Genomic DNA, 19,522 nt, shown 5'->3' on the forward strand with positions numbered 1-19,522 from the left:
ACACCGTCAGAGCCCACAGGTTAAGGGCTCCGTCCCACAAGACTGATGCACCTGGGCTTCTGACCAACCAGCTATAGGTCGGAGGTTCCCACAGCCCCGCCTCAGGTTCCGTTACTTCGACGGGGCCGCTCACGGCTCACGGACTCAGAGAAACGTCCCAGAGGGCCAGTTTCTAATAAAGGCTGTAACTCGGGAAGAGCCCGAGGGAAGAGATGCCAGGGCCGGGGATGGGAGACGGTCGGAGCAGCCGGGCTCTCGGAGCCCCTCTCTCTCACCTCCACGTCTTCGCCAACCCCGGGGGCTCCCCGAACCCCTTCTTCTGGGTGTTTATGGAGACTGCATGACAGAGTCATGACTGATTAATTCATTGGCCCTTGGTGGGTGATTCTGCCTCCAGCCCCTCTCTCCTCCCCAAATCAGGAGGTGGGACTGAAAATTCGAGCCCTCTAACCAGGGTTGGTTCCCTCGGCAACCAGCTCCCATCCTTAGGTGCTTTCCCAAGTCAGCTCATTAACATAACAGAAGACACCCTCTCTCATCTCTTAGGAAATTCCAAGGGTTTTAGGAACTCTGCCAGGAAAGGGACAAAGACCAAACGTATTTCTTATATATCACAGGATCACAGCATCCTTCACACCACGCCCAGAGCCTGACACACAGCTGGGCACAGCTAGGTCCTCTGGACCCGGTGGATGGCAGAATTAAGAATACAAATGATCAGGGACCCACCGGCCCAGTGGCGCAGCAGTTAAGTTCACACGTTCCGCTTCGGCGGCCCCGGGTTCACCAGTTCAGATCCCGGGTGCAGACATGGCACCACTTGGCAAAGCCATGCTGTGGTAGGCGTCCCACATATAAAGTAGAGGAAGATGGGCATGGATGTCAGCTTGGGGCCAGTCTTCCTCAGCAAAAAAAAAGAGGATTGGCATCAGATGTTAGCTCAGGGCTAATCTTCCTCAAAAAATAAAATACAAATGATTATGGGGACTTTTTTTCTTCCTCATATTCTTCAGGATTTGCCAAGTTTATGTCCATGTATTATTTTAGTAATTAGAAAAACCCCTAAAATCAACCAGTGTTGGTTACATGTATAATATGACAATGTTCAAAGGTCAGTGATCAAGGACACGGACGGGGGGGTCTCCTGTTTTCCAGCTGCTCTGGGCACTTGGGAGGGAGGGCAGACACCGAACGGAGAGGCGGTTCAAGGACTATGTTTCCTAAAGTCGTATTTTTAGGAGCTCCGGAAAATTCCCTGGGTGAGAAGGCATCCAAAGTATTTGCAAACATTCAGCAGGGGAAAAAGAATATTTCCCAAGTCTTTCCGTTTTGGGCATTTTCAACCCAGTGGCAAATGCTCTGGAAAACTCTGAGGCCCACCTGTGATGATTCTCCACCTAGCCTCTCTGTTCACTGAGCCCTGAATGTCACGTAACCCACAATCAGTTACCCGCACCTCTTCGTTTCACAGATGAGGAAAAAGAGGCCCAGAGAGGGGACGCCACTTGCCCAGGGACACACAGCAGGTCAGTCTCAGAGTCGAAACAAGATTGGAAAAGCACGTGACACCCCACAAAGCACTCCCGCATGGGTTCCCTGACTTTGCCATTTCGCCAGAAAAAGTTTTGGGTTTTTTTTTTTTCTGTTATATACAGGAAAGAATGCAACGCAAGGGTTCCAACTTTTTACTTTTAGTCAGTTCATGGAAAGAAAAACAAAACCTATTCTGCTCAGCTCATAAAAGACGGGGCATTTTCACATGCACACAGAGGCAAGAGGGATCTAATTTCAGAATGAAGAATAGCCCTTTAAATCAAAGAAGTGTTGCTTTCTGGACAATTCTCTACTGCCTGTCCTTGCTGTTTCTGTTTTTCCAAAGACTGGAGGCAAGGCCACTGTGGCCGTTCTGGGAGCGGCGGGGCTCCATCCTCTCTCTCTGGGTCCTCCACGCCCCACTTCCAGCCTGCTGGGCCCCCTCACCGAACCCCATCCCTTTCCCCAGTGCCCCCTTCTCCTCGAGCCACCACCGTGTCCTAAAGAAAACAGAGACACTGCTGGGCAGAGAGGGACAAAGGCAACTCGGCAGGCAGCGCGGGGAGAGGAAGGCGCCGCCGGGCTGGCAGCTGTGCTCACTCACCCAGAGGGACCGCAGGAGCTTCAGCAGGCCCGGACAGTAGTAGTACTCCATAGCAGGCTGGGCTGGGCCGCCTGCCGCCCGCTCCCAGGTCCCCTCCGGGGGCGCCTCCCCCGATCGCCGTCACGATGCCCCGGAGTCAAGTTTAAGGCCCATGAATCATTCAGGGACTGGCGGCCAGGGGACCAGCCAGACGCCCCGCTGGGGACCCCGCGAGCCCCGCCCAGCATCCCCGGTGGCCCGTCCCTGTGGGGCGGGGCCAGGGCCGCCTTCTCCCAGAGCCGGCTGGGTGGGCTGGCCCCTGAGGCCCTCCCAGGCGCTCCGGACACAGGGGGGCTTGTCAGCTGTGTGGCAGGAAGGGCAGGATGAAGTCCCCGGAACTGAGTATGTATGTGTGTGTCTGTGCATGTGAGTCCAAGTGTGTGGTTCCTCCTCCAAACCACACACGCAGGGGGAGCCCCCCAACATGGGAAGGAAATAAATCAACTCAGGATCCCATGGTTCACACAGCCCCTCCCCGGTGTGGGGCAAGTTCCTTTTGACTCAGCTAAGTTTCTGAGCAGCCTGGAAGGAGGACTTGGTTGCCCCCATTTTGCAGAGGGGGGAAAACGGAGGCCCAGAGAGGGCTAGGGACTTGGTCAAGGTCACACAGCAAGGTGGAAATGGAGCCAAGGCTGGAACTCAGGCCCCCTACCCACGAGTCCTGGGTTCTGTCCACTCCTGTGGGCGGCCGGCCCAGCACAGAGGGCGGGGGCTGCTGAAGGGGGGAGGGACCAGCTGCCAGAGTCACCATCTGCTAGCTGCGTGGCGTCCGGGGGGGTGGGGGGAGCATCCATTTCCAGACATTAAAGATGCAAACTAGAGCACACCTAAGGCGGACCCAAGGCGACCTTTCTTGGCTGTTTCCTTCAAAAGAGCATCATCTTGGCGAGTCCGTCCCCTGTCGGAGCCTCAGTTACTCCTTCTCTAAGATGGGGTGGATTAGCCTGTGTGTCAGCGTTTTGTGGATCGAATGAGGCAGAAAGATACCAAAGCAGCTAGTTTAGTCCCCACAGGGCTCCAGGGGAGGTGGTATCATCTCGCCGGGCAGACGGGGAAACTGAAGCCCCGGGAGGCAGACAGACTTGCCGAGGGGAGCAGCTCCTATGCAGTGGGGCAGCCCAGAGCCCCTGCCCAGACCGCCTGTCTGTGGGCCCAGAGGAGAGCCAGAGGCTGGGACAGGGGGACAGCCAGGCCTGAGGCGAAAGGGGCTGGGGGGGGTGGGCAGAGACATCAAGCCTCGCCCCCCAGACCCCAGCCCATTGGGGCCACACTTCAGAGCCCCACCCAGAGGCAGCACAGCCGCTGACGGGAAACCACAGCCCTCCCGAGGAGGCCCGGGGCCACCTCCACCCTCAGCGCCCTCATCCGGCTCGCGACAGGTCCCCCAGCCATGCACCGCCAGACTGACAGTACAGTTGGAGGGCCAGGCCGAGGGTAGTCCCAGCAGGGGTCTGGGGGGAGCACGGCCCCTGAGAGAGAAGCCTGTGGTAGAGACGAGCCAGGATGGAGAGAGCTGCGGGCAGGAAAAGGGATGAACCCAAGGACAGCGGGAGAAAGCAGGGAGACGGACGGACCCCTGAGGGGCGGTCAGGGCCAGAGGCCAGAGGCGGCTACGGAGAGAGCCGAGCAGGAGGGGCTTCGGGTGGAGACAGGGAGACTACCCGACAAGTCTGAGATGGGGACAGAGCCGCCCCCAGACGAGGCACCAAGGAGGGAGCCCCCCAAACCCACGCTCTCCCAGCCTGGAGCTGGCCACAGTCGCCAGGGCATGCTCCCAGGAGCAGCAGCCCCGCCACGCCCCCCACCCCAGACTGGAAGTGACTCCTACCGAGTCTGGGTTATCCTATCCAGGTTGCCCCGCCTGGTGGGGATCCTGAGCCACCTGGCCAGGAGAGCCACCTACATGCACAGATGTGACAGAGGCACCCCTACTTCTTGGATGCTGTCCCTGCATCCCATCCCTCCCACGCCTGGCCTGCTGCCCACTTTATATCACTGGATCACACAGCAACCCCTTCCCCACCCGGTGAGCCACATGCCCCAGGGCCTTGGTTCATGCTGCTGCTGGTCAGAAGCAGTCTTCCTCCCTGCAGTGGGCTGAATGGCAGCCCCCAAAAAGCTCTTTGCAGATGTAATTAAGGATCTTGAGAGGAGCTCATGCTGGGTTCCCCAGGTAGGCCTTAAATCCAGTAAGTGTCCTTAAAAGAGACAGATGAGAGGACTCCACCCCAGAGAAGATGCCACGTGAGGATGGAGGCAGCGACTGGAGCGATGTGGCCACAAGGCAGGGAATGCCCAGAGCCACCAAGAGCTGGAAGGGGCAGGAAGGACCTCCGGAGGGAGCCTGGCCCTGAGGACACCCTGACGGCCTCCACTTTGCGAGAATAAGCATCCCGCATCTCGGGTAATCTATCACGGCAGCCCCAGAACACGAACGCCCCCTGCCTCGGCACCTGCTCCCTCCTATGGGTGCCGGGCTCTCCCGCGGCACCTCCAGCCCAGACGCACGTCCCAGGGCAGCTCTTCTGGAGGAACTTTCCTCCCCATGGCCCCTCACAGGCCAGCTCCCCAGCGGCCCATCCCTGGGCAGCCTGGCGGCCACAGCAAGCCCTCAACAACTGGTGCGGACGTCACTGGTTCATTCCAGAAAAGACTGAAAGTGCAGCCATGTCAGTGCACTCAGAGGGCCCGGCTCTTAGCAGAAACCTCCGTGGGTAAAGAAGACGGGAAGCTGTTGAAAGGGACGTCAGCCATCACTAGGGACACAGGCAGAAAGCTGGCAGCCCCCACATGGCTTTGTTTGGGTGTCGGGTTTCTGGAGGGAGGAGGAAAGAAGCTGGGCCCACTTTTGCTTTACTGGAATTAGTTGCCAATATTTAAGCATCGGAAGAACCGAGTGTAGCTATGCTGACTTCTGGCTTCTCTAGAAACACGGGAAGGCCTGGCCCTCAGGCCTGCATCCCCAGGTGGGGACGTGGGCAGGAACCGCCAGGCGCGCCTGGGGACTGGAGCTGCCACACTCCGCCCACTCCCGCAGCCCCGGTCCACACCACACCTGGGCCTCCGCGGGCGTCTGAATCCAGGACCCTCCTGGAACCAGGCAGCACGCCCGTTGGTCGCACACTCCGGGTCACCGACTGTGTCCAGGCCCTGCGCCAGGAGCTGGACAGAGATGGGGTCGCCACGGGCCCCCCAAGAACACTGGAGGGATTTGCTCGACCCCACGTGCCTGTCGTCCATCAGGCTGCACCTGGCTTAGGGCTCGGCCTTCAATGTCTTTCGCCATGCGGCCTCCCCGTCCAGCCGCTGCCACACCCGTTCCCCAGCCATGCGTGGACCCTCAGCCTCGCAGCCTTTGCTCAGGCAGAGTCCTCCGCCACGAACGCCCTTCCATCCGGAAAGTCAACCATCTCTCAAGCCCAGCGCAAACAGCAGGTCCCCGGACTGCCCTCTGAGCAAGCAGGAGTCACGGAGCCTCCTCTGTGGGTGGTAGGGCGCCTGGTGTGATGAGAGCCGCCTTTCCTACAGGGCTGGGAGCTCCTCACGGGCAGGGCCTGAGGCACATGCATGCCCCTGTCTTCTAGCAGTTGACAACCCCCCGAAGGGTCAGGGCACAGACAGAGCAGAAGTCTGTGCAAGGAGGAAACTGAGACCCAGGGAGGTGGAGGCAGCCCGCCTGCGTCCAAATCCTTGTTCCAGCCCCAGCTAGCTGTGTGGCATTGGGTTGGTGAGTGACCCTCTCTGTGCCCCAGCTCCCTCGTGTACAACAGGGGTGACGAGAATGCCAGCCACCCCGGGTCTCTGGGAGGAGGGAACGAGGTGATCCGTGTGCAGTGGTCAGAGCCCAGAGCTTGGTTAGCACTCAGAAGGTCCTGGCCATAACGGCTTAGCAGCATATCGAGTTTGGGCATCCTGGCTGGCAGGGCGATAAGGAGGGGCCCACGCCAGGGTCAGCCCATCAGGACGGGTTATCTCCCCCAAACCAGGCACCGTGGAGCCCACCCCCTCAGGACACAGCCAACTCGCACGGTGTTATCAACTGCAGGATGTGAAATCACTTAAAACACATGACTGAAGAAAAAAAGAACACTTTCCATCCCCGGTGCCCAGCCTGACCCGGCAGCTCCCTCAGGCCCAGCGGGTTCTCTCCATCGGGTCGGGGGGCAGGGCCGACGGGGCAGGGAAGGGACCCGAGGACGGGAGGGGCCAGTCCAACACAAAGGACGGAAGGACGGCCGCTCCGAGAGCACCGTGCTCAGGGCAACAGGCCGGACACGGAGACCCCGACTGCGAGCTTCCAGGGACGGAAACGTCCAGAAAGAGGCTGGGCCGGGAGTGGGGAATGGGGAGTGGCTGCTGAGGGGCACGGGGTTCCTTCTGGTTCTGGAATGAGATGACGGTGATGGCTGTGCAGCTTCATAAATTTACCAAAACCTATTAAACTGTATGCTTAAAACAAGTGAATTTTATAGTATGCAAATTATACCTCAGTAAGCTACAGGAGGAGGAGGAGGGGGAGGAGGGGACGGGCCTGCCCTGCAGAGCACTCAGGGAGGAGGTGGCAGCGGACACAAAGCCCGAGGGGGCACGTGGGAGGGGACAGCCCCCAGACGCCGGCTGGCGACCCACCCCGACTCCTTCACGAACCCTGAGTGAGCACTTGTGAGAAGTGGGGGCGCACAGCTGCTGCAAGCAGGGATTTGCACTCAGATGGGCCCGGGTTCAAACCCCAGCTCCGATCCTGCCACACCGCGTCATCCTGGACAACTCGCTTCTCCTCTCTGTGCCTCAGTTTCTTCAGATGTAAAACGAAGCTGATGAAAACAACAACAACAACCATAACAATAATAATAACTTCTCCCCGCACAGGGCTGCTGTGCGGGGGAGAGAGGTGGTGTCAGCAGAGCCCCTAGCACACGGCAAGGCCCAGTCACTGAGGGCCTCAAGGACTGAGTGTGGAGCGGTGGGGACGTCGAGCGAGGCTGAGTGACGTGTGATTCTCACCCACGGGGAGCGCAGGGTCTATGGGAGAGAAGCCCTTGGGAATAAGTGACAGCGCTGGAGGCTGAAGGGCCTGGCGTTCCCAGGAAAGGGTGCAATCCAGGAGGGCTTCTTGGAGGAGGGGGCATGGAGCCGAGGCTTGAAATATGACAAAATGTTCTTCTCTCGAAAGACCCAGAGTTCAGGCAGAAGATTCAGCCTGTCTGGAAACACGTCTGCTTAAGTCAGCAATGCCATTTCTATATTCACAAGGCTCCTGCTGAGAGCTACACAGCCCCCAGACACACACATACTCCACACTCCTTTTGGAACTATAATAAAAACAGATTTTTTTTTTCCACCAGAAAACTCATTTCTTCGGAAGAGAAGCGTCATCAGTGAAAACGAATGGGGCGGTGGGGGCTGCGGAGCTGCAGAAGAAGGTGCCCTGGTCAGCCCAGCCACCCAACGCCACGACGGGAAATAGGAACTGACAAGGAACGGAGCTAAGCGACACGTGTGCCAGGACCAGCGGCGCTGGAGTCAAAGAAAATCGAAACAGACAGAGCGAGGACCGCAGTACAGAAGGGGTTAAAGCTAATGCAACCGTGTTGAAGCCGGAGCGCCCGCCCTGCCCCCTGCTGGTCACTGACCAGCACTGCATGGGGACACCGGCGTCACCTTTAATCCGGAAGAAGGATGGGGGGCAAGAGGAGAAGCTCCAGCCAGAAACCCTGGGAGGACGCTCAGGCCATTCTGCCGCCCCCCGAATGTTGGGGCTTCCACATGACGCCGCCGCCCTGGCCCCGTCCCGCCTGTGCACCTGCCCACTGGGCGAGCCCAGGCCAAGCCACGTCACCTCCCCAAGCCTCGGTTTCTCCATGAGCTGTGGCAAGAATTCAGTGAGATGATGAACGTGTGTGAAACAAGATGCCAATACCTCATGTGCTAGTTGAAGGCTAAATTTTAAAAAATGGTTTTTTTTGCTACAACATATAAAACTAGTGAGATTTCACACGAAGATCAAGATCATGGGTGGTGCTTGAGACAGCGGATGGTCCGGCCACTGTGGGCGCCCCCGCCTGCCACCCCGTTGGTCACTAACTCCCCATCCCCGCCTGGCCTGGCTCCTGGGTGTAGCCCCTGAGGCAGAGTCCCAGGGGAAGGCACCTGCCTCTCTCTACCCGGCCGACTCCTACGCACCCGTCAAGACCCAGCTTCCGTTGTACCCCAAGCCTTTCCGGCTCCCCCACAACCAAGTGCGGACACCTGCTACGGCATGGATGAACCGTGACAACATCCGCTCCGTGAAGGAAGCCGGACACGAGAGGACAAAGGCGGAACGAGCCCCTGTCTGTGAGGGACCTGGAACAGGCAAATTCACAGAGACGGGAAACAGAGCAGCGTCTGCCTCGGGCTGTGGGGGAGCTGGGGGCGGCAGCTCACCGGCGGGGCTCTCTTTTAGGGTTGAGAAAGATGTTCCCAAGGTGACCGTGGTGATGGTCACACAGCTCTGAACATGCGAAAACCCACGGAACCGCCCATTTAATGAGTGAGCTGTGTAATGTGTGAATTGTACCTCAATGAAGCTGTCATAGTTAAAAAGTGAGTCAAGTTTAAGAAAAACGTTAAGTATCAGTCCAGGTGGCTTGTGAATATGAAAAATTCTCAAGGCGATGAGAGAATGAGCGGAGTTTTGGAAACATCAAATTCACGCAGCCGGTCCTCCGGGCAGAGGCTCCGTGCGGGTCCCGTTCCCAGATCCAGCGCCTCCCAGCTGAGCCATGTGGGCCCTGACTTCCCCTCTCTGAGCCTCAGCTCTGTCATCCGGAAAATGGGGACAAGAGCAGCCCCTACGTCGTACGGTGACCACGAGAGTGAATGGAGCACAGCACCCAGCACATCCCAGGGGGCTGATCAGTGACAGCATCACCGAGGAGGGGACGGCGGACCGACCGCTAAGGGCACTTGGCTTCTCTTAGGGATAATGAAAATCTCAAATCGATTGTTGGACGGATGCACGACTTTGTGAGTTTACTGAAAAGCACTGAACGGTACAGTTAAAAATATGATAGGGTGCAAAACTAAACACTGTCTGACCGTACAATCCAGCAAGCACGCTCCTTGGAATTGACCCAAAGGAGCCGGAAATTGACACCCACACAAAACCCCACACACCGATGTCACAGCCGCTTTATTCGCAACGGCCCAAACCTGGAAGCAACAAGATGTCCTTCCGCAGGTGAGAGGATAGACAAACTGTGGGCCATCCAGACAGCGAATACTATTCAGCACTGAGAAGAAATGAGCGATCAAGCCGTGAACAGACGTGGAGGAACCTCTAATGCACATCACTAAGCGACAGAAGCCAGTCTGCAGAGGGTGCGCACTGTATGATTCACCTCTGTGACGTCCTGGCAAAGGGAACACTACGCAGACAGTGAAAGGTCAGTGGGCGCCAGGGGTTAGGGGAGAGAGGGATGAACAGGGGAGCAAGGGGATGTTTAGGGCAGTGACACTGCTCTGTGTGATGCTGTGATGGCGGATCCGTGTGGCTGTCCATTTGTCCAAACCCACAGAATGCGCCACCCCAGGAGCGAACCCTACCGTCAACCAGGACTCTGGGCCATCAGGATGCGTCAGTGGAGGCTCATCAGGTGTAACCAACATCCCGCCCTGGTGGGGAGGTTGATAACGGGGGCAGGGGGTGCAGGCGATATCTCTGTACCTTCCCCTCAATTTTCCTGTGAACCTAAAACTGCTCTAAAAAAATAAAACCTTAAAAAAAAAGATGTGGGGTGCTGCTTCCTTCATCCATGCCACAAACACATGCTGCGTACCTACTGCGCACTGGGCACCGTGCTCAGTGTTCCTTGCCCTGTAGAGCCTCCACTCTGAGGGGGGAGGCAGACCCTGCATGATGGGAGGTCACTGCATGGGTGTGCCGGCAGAGAAGAGTGGGGACCAGGGGACCATATAGACATGGCTCCAGGGAAGGCCCCACTGAGAGAGGTCATTTGAGCTGAGAGATGCCTGAGAAGAGGGAAGTGGAGAGGGAGGGAAGTGAGGAAGGAAGCTGGAGGAGAGCAAACAGCACGTGCCAAGGCCCTGGGGTGGAAACATGCCCGGCATGTTAAGGGAACATTCTGGGGCTGTGTGGCTTGAGTGGAGTGAGCACACGGCCTGTGCTGGGAGAGGAGGTGACACGGGTGGCCAGGGGCCAGGCCACACAGTCTTGCAGGCTGGCGTGTAGACACTGGATTGGATCCTGAATACAAATGGAATTTTATCCTCTAGGAACTGATGTGAATGTGACTTCTCTCTAGGGCACAGCAGGCACTCAGCCAGAGGGTGGAGGCCCTCTGGGGTGTCTCCATCGGTTGTGACAGGTGAAGCAGGTAACCGGGACTATTAGCAGTTGAAAGTGTAGACGTTTGTTAATGATTCCGTTTCCCCATAAAACGAGTGATTACCCCACTCATAGCGTCATTCTCACACAACGGCATTTCTACAGACTTCCTCAAGGAGGAGAGACAAAGGGACTAGGTCATCCTCGCCCCATGGGTCCCGGATGCCTCGCCCGGGACGTGGCAGCGCGCTGTGGGATGAACCGGGTTAACACTCGGGAAGAGTGAACCCATCCGCTCCAGCTCCCCTCCCAGCGCCCGCAATCCCGCGAGGCTCCACGAGGGCCGGCTCGGCCCTGGGGGCGCTTTGCAAGGAGCGCAGGTGTCCTGTCCATCATCCGCCTCCTGCAGGCGGGTCCGCGGCCTCAGTCCCCGCGAGCACACAGAGCCCCGGGGGCTCCCCTGGCACCCCTGACGCAGAATCCAGCCCATGTCCCTCCGCGTGGGATCCCGCCCCCAAGAGCCGCCCCGACCCCTCCCCAGCACAAAGGGAGGAGTCCACAGGCCAGGAGTCAATCCAGGTATTGCTGTTTCTTCCCTGTGTGTCCTTGGGCCAGTCACCTCCCCTCTCTGAGCCGCAGGTTCAGCATCGCTAAGAGGGGCATCTTCCAGCACCTCAGGATATAGTGAGGTCACTTAGGGGAAAAAGGGCCAGAAAGTGGCCCTCAGCAAGCCTCCTGAGGGTCCAGAGGTCAGTTTCCTCCTCTACAACGTGGGGACAATGAATACCCATCACTTGGGGTTCGCATGGGTTAAGTGGGGTAATGGAATAATGTTCGTACGGTGCTTAGCACAGTGTCTGCCACATAGAGACCCAAAATATAACATACAGTCATAGTAATGACAGCAAACACTTATGAAGCCTTTGTCACTCACAGAGGGACCCCGACGGCTCAGAGAGCCTGATGGGCACTAGTTCATCTAACCTCACTGCATTGCTAACGAGTGGCTCTATTATTATTCCTGTTTTACAGATGGGGAAACTGAGGCACGGAGCTGTTAACCCACAAGGTTACACGGCTGGTAAGTGGCCCAGTTGGGATTCAAACCCAGGCTGTCTGGCTTAAGATACGTGCCCTCTTCTGTACACATATGACATTTCAATTTAAAAAATTATTTTCCAGGCAACAAAAGAAAAAGTAGGGGCTGGCCTGGTGGCTCAGTGGTTAAGTGCGCATGTTCCACTTCTGCGGCCTGAGGTTCGCCAGTTTGGATCCCGGGTGTGGACATGGTACCACTTGGCAAGCCATGCTGTGGTAGACGTCCCACATATAAAGTAGAGGAAGATGGGCACGGATATTAGCTCAAGGCCAGTCTTCCTCAGCAAAAAGAGGAGGATTGGCAGTAATTAGCTCGGGGCTAATCTTCCTCAAAAAAAAAAAAAAGTAGATATATTGGTCCTCATCAAAATGAAAAATCTTGGGGCCGGCCTGGTGGCCAAGTGGTTAAGTTCGTGCACTCCACTTTGGCGGCCCGGGTTCAGCTCCCGGGAACACACCTACATCACTCGTCCGCAGACACGCTGTGCTGGCGACCCACATACCAAATAGAGGAAGACTGGCACAGATGTTAGCTCAGGGACAATCTTCCTCAGCGAAAACCAAAAAAAACCTTTGTGCATCAAAGAGCACTATCAAGAGAGTGAAAAGACAACCCACAGGATGGGAGAAAATATTTGCAAATCATGTATCTGATAAGGGATGAATATCCAGAATATATATGTAATACTCATACAACTCAGCAACAGGAAAACAAGCAATCTGATGCAAAGAAGATAAACAAGTGGCCACTACGCTCGTGAGAAGATGCCCAGCATCCTTAGTCATTAGGGAAGCGCATGTCAAAACCACAGCAAAACACTACCTCACGCCCAGCGGATGGCTACTATTTAAAAAGAAAATGGCAAGTGCTGGTGAGGCTGTGGGGAATTCGGAACCTCGTGCGTTGCTGGGGAGAATGGAAAATGGTGCAGCCTCTGTGGAAAGCAGTCTGCTGCTCCCTCAAAAGTTAAACACAGAATTTCCATGTTTTTTGAGCAATTCCACTTCCCGGTGTCTACTCAAAGTAACGGACAGCAGGAATTCAAACAGATACTTGCGCATCAATATTCATGGCAGCGTTACGCACAGTAATCAAAAGGTGGAACCCACCCAAGCGCCCATCACAGACGAATGGATGAACCAGGTGTGGTCTATCCATACGAGGCAACATTATTCAGCCTGAAAAACGAAGGACGGACTGACGCGTGCCACAGCACGGACGAGGCTGGAGGACATACGGTGAGTGAAATGAGCCAGGCCCAGAAAGACAAATATTGCACGATTCCTTTTCTATGAGGGACCTAGAATAAAGCGAATTCACAGAGACAGAAAGGAGAGTAGAGGCTCTCAGGGGCTCAGGGGAGGGGGCCTAGGGAGTCAGTGTTTTCTGTCTGGGAACATGAAGAGGTTCCAGAAATGGATAGCGAGTCTGTACCCAGGACCTGAACCCAGGCCACTGAAGCAGTGTCCCGAACTTAACCACTAGGCCACCATGCCGGCCCAACACAATACACTTTTTCATGGTTTTGCACAGAGTGCAGCCGCAGCCTCCTGACTGCTGCCCCAGCTCCAGGCTCCCCTTTCCAGCCCCCTTTCTGCGATGCCCACTAGAGGGCGCTCCAAGCCGCCCCTCTGATGGTGTTTGACCCTGGTCCTGACTGCTGGCTCCTGGTGCCCCTGGCAGGCCTAACACCAAGCCCCTTATTCCGGGCCTGAGGATCCTTCTCATCCTGGGCCTTGGTGACCCCCTCCTGCCTCATCCCCACCGCTCCCCAGGTGCCCCCCTCGCAGCTCCTGGCAAACCCCATGTTCTCCTTGCCTTTCTATGTATTCACACGCCATTCCCACACCTGACTCCCTTCCTCTTGGCAAATTCCTTCTTCCATTGAGTCTGGCTCTGACACTGTTCTGGATTCCTGCAGAGGCTATGATACCTCCCTCCTCCGTGCTCATCAAAGCAACCTGTACCTACCCAAAACCAGCCTCTTTACAGTGGCCAGCAAGGCCTGGTGTGACCCAACCCTGCCAGCTCTCTCTCTCCTCATTCTCTCCACTCCAGCCCCAATGCCATCATCACCATAATTACCATCATTAGAAGCACTACTAAACACAACGAGCCCCAGGAACTTTGCACTTGCTATTCCTGCTGCCTGATCCTCTCCCTCTGATTCTTCCACGTGGCTGGGTCCTCCTCTAAGGTCTCAGCTCAAATGTCACCTGCTCAGAGAAACCCTCCCTGACTCCCAACAGGAAATAGCCCCAACAACCCTTTTCCCCAGCCGTCTTCCTTCTCAACACCCTATTTTATTTTCTTCATAGCACTTGGTACCATCTGAAAGTCTCTTTGGAGTCTGGCTTCTTGTTTAATGTCTGTCTCCCCACACTAGAATGTGAGCTCAGGAGGGCAGGACCCACAGACGTCTTGTTCACTGCTGTACCTAAAGGGCCATGACACATAGTAGGTGCTTAATAAATGTCTGTCAAATGAATGAATGGGTGCATAAATGAATGAATGATTAGTATTTATCATCCTGGATTCCATAATTACTTGTTTATAGACTATTAATATGATCAATTTGAGGATAAAAATGAACTTATTTATCTTTATAGCCTTAGAGCTTTGTATGTATTAATAACTAGGTAGAGGATGGATGGATAGATGGGTGGATGGATGGATGGACGGATGGAAGGATGGGTGGATGGATGGATGGATGGATAGATGGGTAGATGGATGGATGGATGGATGGAAGGATGGGTGGATGGATGGATGAATGGATGGATGGATGGATGGATGGGTGGATGGATGCATGGATGCATGGATGGATGGGTAGGTGGATGGATGGATGGGTAGGTAGGTAGGTGGATGGATGGATGGGTGGGTGGGTAGGTAGATGAGTGGGTAGATGGGTGGGTGCAGAGATAACTAGGTAAGTGGATGAATACAAAATGCTCCCATACAAAATCTCAGGCACAACTGATCACTCGCACTTCAAAACTGAGGAAACAAAAGCTTTCTGGTCTGGCTGGTTTTGATCCAGCAAAGGAACTTCAATCAGCTGAGATACAAGTGACTCCGTCTTCTCCAGCCCTTTCGACCCAGCGGTGAAAGACTAGAAGCAATTAAGAAGGGGACGAGCCGCGGCTCAGAGGATTCCTGAGCCTCCCCAGAGCCCGGTGCGCCGTGCAGTCTCTCCCCGCTCAGCGCTGCAGTCATGCTGCTAAAGCCAGCCTGACACCCTGGCTCAGCCAGGCAGAGAGGTCACCCTGGCCTCTGGGTCAGCTCCCCCCAGCCTGTCTGTTCCACTCGACCATCTCTCCCGTCTCTGAGCCCTGCGCCCCAGCAGACTGGGGGCCTTGGACACAGGGATCATGTCTTCCCATCCCCGAAGCCCCGTGCCCAGCAGCCTCTCAGGCCACAGCATTCAGATGCTAGGCAGATTCTCTCTTTTGTCCCATGCCCTGGTTTGGGGGCCCCAGGCTTCCTTATCAAGGACCTGACAGCCCTCATTTTCTTTCAGACTGTGTAATAAACAACGCTGTCTATGGGGCGAGCAATAGCCGTTTCCAACCTGGCCAACCACCACAACAGAGGCTGGAAGACTTGCCTTTCACAGACTCTCTTGCTGCTAGCAGTGGCCACGGGACCCAGTTCCTGCCCATGATATGTAGACGAAAGTCTCGTGGAAGCTTTTGCTTTCTTGCAGACTCAGCTGACATGGCCCCTCGGCTTCCCACTTCTTGCTGCCTGAAAGTGGACCTAGTGACTGGAAAAGTGGCAGCCACTTTGGGACCATGAGGCACAAAGCAGGAGGGAAAGCCCAAGAAACTCTCCGAGATGCTGGGCCAAGCCAGCAGCTGCCCACCTCTGGCCATCTTGCTGGGTGCGGCAAATGAGCCCTTTCAGTTAAGCCAGTGAGCCAATTTCCTGATCCAGGTTCAATTCAACATGACATGAACACAGCATCATACATGGGAATGCCAAGCAACACATTATCAGGAGGAGAGTCCACATCCTAGGCAAATAAAAAACCATAAAATCTTTATGCATGACTTGCTTTTTAAGCACAATCTTTGAGAAGCTATTTCCAGCAGTTCATACATATGATTTTTCAATTTGATTTTTTCCTTCCTATTGGAACGCCCAGTCAACCAACTCAAATTCAGAGACTCTGTAACCAGGACCAGCGATGTGTCCACTGGGGACCACCTCCAGAGTTCCCTCTTATCGCGAGTTGGCTGCATCCACAAGAATTACTATTCTTGTCATTAGAATCCAATTTTCCCCCATCCTCCAATCATTGTAATACAGTCGTCAGGTTCAAATGCCGTCAACCCTTCCACGACTGCCCTGGCTGATCCTCGTACAAAGATGGCGGCATGATGACAGAGCTGCCAGGAGGTGGCGCCGCCTCTGGAAGACAGGAGCCAGAGTTTCATCAGCAAGAGATGTGGGAAAAGTCTGAACTCAGCATTGAAACCCACTCGGTGGTGTCCAGGAAGGACACATCCATCAGAGTAAAGTTTAAGAGCCTCCAGGCCACCTCCTGGGCTCCGGATGACAGCCATGAATGGAACCCAGTGTCACACCCCGAGACCTTTGCCCGAGCTGTTCCCAGACCACACCCATCCGGCAAACACCTACCCGTCCTTCAAGATTTCAAACAAGTGTCCTTCCTCTGTGAGACCTCCCCAAATGGACACAGGTGCTCCGTGATCTTGGCGGTGGGGAGCTCTGAACCACGAACGGGGCGGTAAGCACAGTGCCACAGCGCCCGGCACACAGGAGAACCCGCCACCATTACTCACACCTTCTCATTCCTCTATGTCGTATTCATAACACGCAGATAAATATTTGTCAAAGAAGCCGGAAGCCCCCACACTGCCCCCCATCCCCACGGGGCTAGTCACAGCCCCCAGCACGCCTCCTGCCTCACCCCATCCACACCTCTGCCTATGCTGGTCCTCCTTTCCGCCCGCCCCCCTCTCCTCCTCCCGCACCTACCTAGACCCTCCCAGGCCCCCCGGGACTGTGAACCCCAGGAGGCCGAGTGAGAGAACCTCTAGGGCCCCCTCGCTCAGGGCCTGGCGCACAGTAGGCCCACAAAGGAAAGAAGTCATCCCTGAAGGAGCCAGCAAATGCTAACCTACGGCTTTGGCAGAACATTCTCGAGGTTACCAGAGGCCCGCCCCCTGCCCCATCGCAGGGACCCCCATGGCTGGTGAATCTGCACCTTCATGGTCATGGGAGGGGCCCCGGGGTGAACTGTGGCCCAAGGCCACGGTCCACGGCTGACTCACCGTGTTTTATGATGGCTGCGTGAGTGCAGGAAAGGAGGGGGTGCCCACCCGCAGGCGGGGGAGGGAGGAGGCCCAGCCCAGGGCTCAGACTTGCCCTGTGGCCCCAAGGGCACTCCAGACAGGAGGGAGGGAGGGAGGGGGCCGTGCAGCGAGCACCAGCCAGGGAGTCAGAGAGGCGGAATTCCAGCCCCGGCTCTGCCCAGCTGCTACGGGGCCCTCGACCAGACGCCTCCCCACAGCGGGCCTCGGGTTCCTCAGCTGCACACACACTCCTAAGACGGGGGACAATTTCCTGTCCCATCAGTGGCTCTTCAAGAGGACGTATGAAAAAGACTCACCTGACGGGAAATAACCATCAACAGTGCGGCAGCAGGTCCCAGCTATGGGGCAGTCACCTCACCGGGCACGGTGCCAACGCCAAACGCTTTCTCAGCATCATCTCGTTTCAGCTCCGTCCTCCCCCCATCACCAAGCAGGGTGGTGGGAAACCCAGCCGATGCAGAGGAGTCTGGACCCCAGACTCAGACCTTGGGAGAGGCGCTTAATGGCTCGGAGCCTCAGTTTCCCCATCTGTAGAATGGGGATAACCCTGCAGCTCACAGCATCAGTGTTATGGTTACTGGGAGGCCCATTTTGCAGAGGAGGAGGGAGAGGCCGGGGTGGAACTCACGGCTCACAGCCTCTGCTAAGTGGTGCAGGGTGGCCGGACCTAATATCGCCCTCTCAGCCCCGGGCTCAGGGCATCTCGTTCCTCGTGCAGCTAATGCCCCGAGCTCTGCAGGCCCACGGGGAGAAAGGAGCTGGAGGGGCTGGGGACAGGTGGAGAGCCCCATCCCACAGCAGAAAGGGCCCAGGTCCAAGGCTGGAGGTGGCAAGGCCTGATTTCCATTCCAGCCCCACCACTCATGAACTGTGTGGCCTCGAGCAGGCGGCTTCACCTCTCTGAGCCTCAGTTTCCTCCTGGGCAAAATGGGATTCGTACTCCCTAACACGGGGGCGGAGTGGGGACTGACAAGGCCTGAGACACAGCCTCAAAACACAGAGACGAACCTGCACCGACACTGGAAGCCAGCAGCACGAAGGCCTGAGTCAGAATGGCGACGGGAGGAACAGCAGACGTGTGTCTGTGGCCCCCAGACACCTCCCGGAGGACAACGTGCAGGGCTGACCAACTGCCAACAGGAGGGGCGGCCGGCAGGGGCCAGGGCTCAGGACCCCATCCCCACCTGGAGGGTCACCCTGGCTCAGTCAGGCCCTCTCTCTGGGCCTCAGTTTCTCCATCTATACTAGGTGAGGGAAAAAGGAGCGGAGAGGAAGGGGGAGAGAGGTGGGGGAGGATGAGGAAGGAAGGAAGTCGGGGAGAAGGGAGGAGAAGCCAGGCGGGAGAGAAGGAGAAACGCTCTGGAGGCCACAGAGACCCACCCTCATCACACAGAAGGACAAGCCGAGCTTCGTGAGGTCCACCCAGCCACCTGACCAAGGTCGCACTGCGGCCGAGCTGGAACCAGAACCCACTTCTTTCACCTAAGAGCCCAGGGTTAGGTCCCCCGAGTCAGGCTTCTAGAAAAGAAGAGAGCTGAACCCCACCACCACCCGCCATCCCCACCCCGGGGCGGCCGCTCCCCAGAACCAGAGGCGTGCGTCCTGAAAGCAGAGATGGGGTCTGACGCCCCCAGCCCTGTCCGGTTCAGACTAAGCACCCCCCACCATCCGCCTCCGGAGGAGAGGACATCAAGCACCCAGCAATGGGGCAGGGGCCTTGGGGACCAGAAGGAGGGGGCCACGGGGAGCTGCGCGAGCACGCCAGGCACAGAGGCTCCTCAGTGACGGCGGGTGGAAGAGGAGGAGTGGCCGGCCAGGGAGGGTGCGCCGAGCCGACTAGAAAAAGACGGGTCTTCAATGCCTTCTCCCCATAACCTTTGTCTTCTCGCACACACACAGAAGTTCAAGTACAATCAGATAAGCTGAGTCGGTGCCACCCGAGAGGGAACGGAGACAAGGGCAGGAAAGAAATCCTCGGACAGGAACGGTTAACAAAAAACGAGGCAGGTCTCGAATGTGTGCGAGTCTGTGGCTGAGCTCTGAGCGCTCAGGGAGGCTCCCTGGGCTGCTGGGCAGACGCCTGCCGGGGTCTGAGTCCCTTCTCTGTGGTTGCCCCCAGCCCTACAATTTCTACTCTGCTGTCGCCACTCTCCCACCAGGTACCAGCACAAATCCTGCCAGGGGCGTCTTCTTCGTTTGTTTTACAGAAGAAGATACCGAGGTTCAGGGAGTGAATTTTCTTGCTCGTGGCCATCAAGCTAGAGGGACGGACCTAGGATCTCAGTGCAGAATCCTGTGTCCCCAAGACGTGAGATGAAGCACCAAGGTCCCTGAAATGCACGGGGCTGTGCGATCACAGAGGAACTTATGAACAGAACCAGTGTCACCTCGTTAAAGACACACCTACCTCAGATGCCCCGACGTGGAGCCTGGAGCCCTGAAGGGACTTCATCAGCAAGTGCAGAACTCAGCAGATCTCCAAGGATCACGGACTCAAGTTCAAAAAAGAAATTCCCAAAAAAAAAAAAAATCGGAAGTGGCGCAGTCCTGGAACCCACCTGGGGACACTGAGGGTCCGG

General features: G+C 56.5%; 1 protein-coding gene across 7 annotated transcripts in view; it reads right to left on the reverse strand.

The window, feature by feature from the left end:
• KIAA1671 (KIAA1671 ortholog) overlaps positions 1–19,522 on the reverse strand; it is a 179,711-nt gene that overhangs the window by 86,712 nt on the left and 73,477 nt on the right. The window contains exon 1 of one of the 7 annotated variants that reach the window (XM_070626978.1): positions 2,138–2,516. The exons of the other annotated variants lie outside the window; for them this stretch is intronic. Within the exon in view, the coding sequence (XP_070483079.1) occupies positions 2,138–2,188 (51 nt within the window). The 5' untranslated portion in view covers positions 2,189–2,516. Of the gene's footprint in view, positions 1–2,137; positions 2,517–19,522 lie in introns of those variants that run through there. 7 annotated transcript variants of the gene reach the window in all.

This window comes from Equus przewalskii, chromosome 7, assembly GCF_037783145.1.
Source record: "Equus przewalskii isolate Varuska chromosome 7, EquPr2, whole genome shotgun sequence".
NCBI classification, from domain to species: Eukaryota; Metazoa; Chordata; class Mammalia; order Perissodactyla; family Equidae; genus Equus; species Equus przewalskii.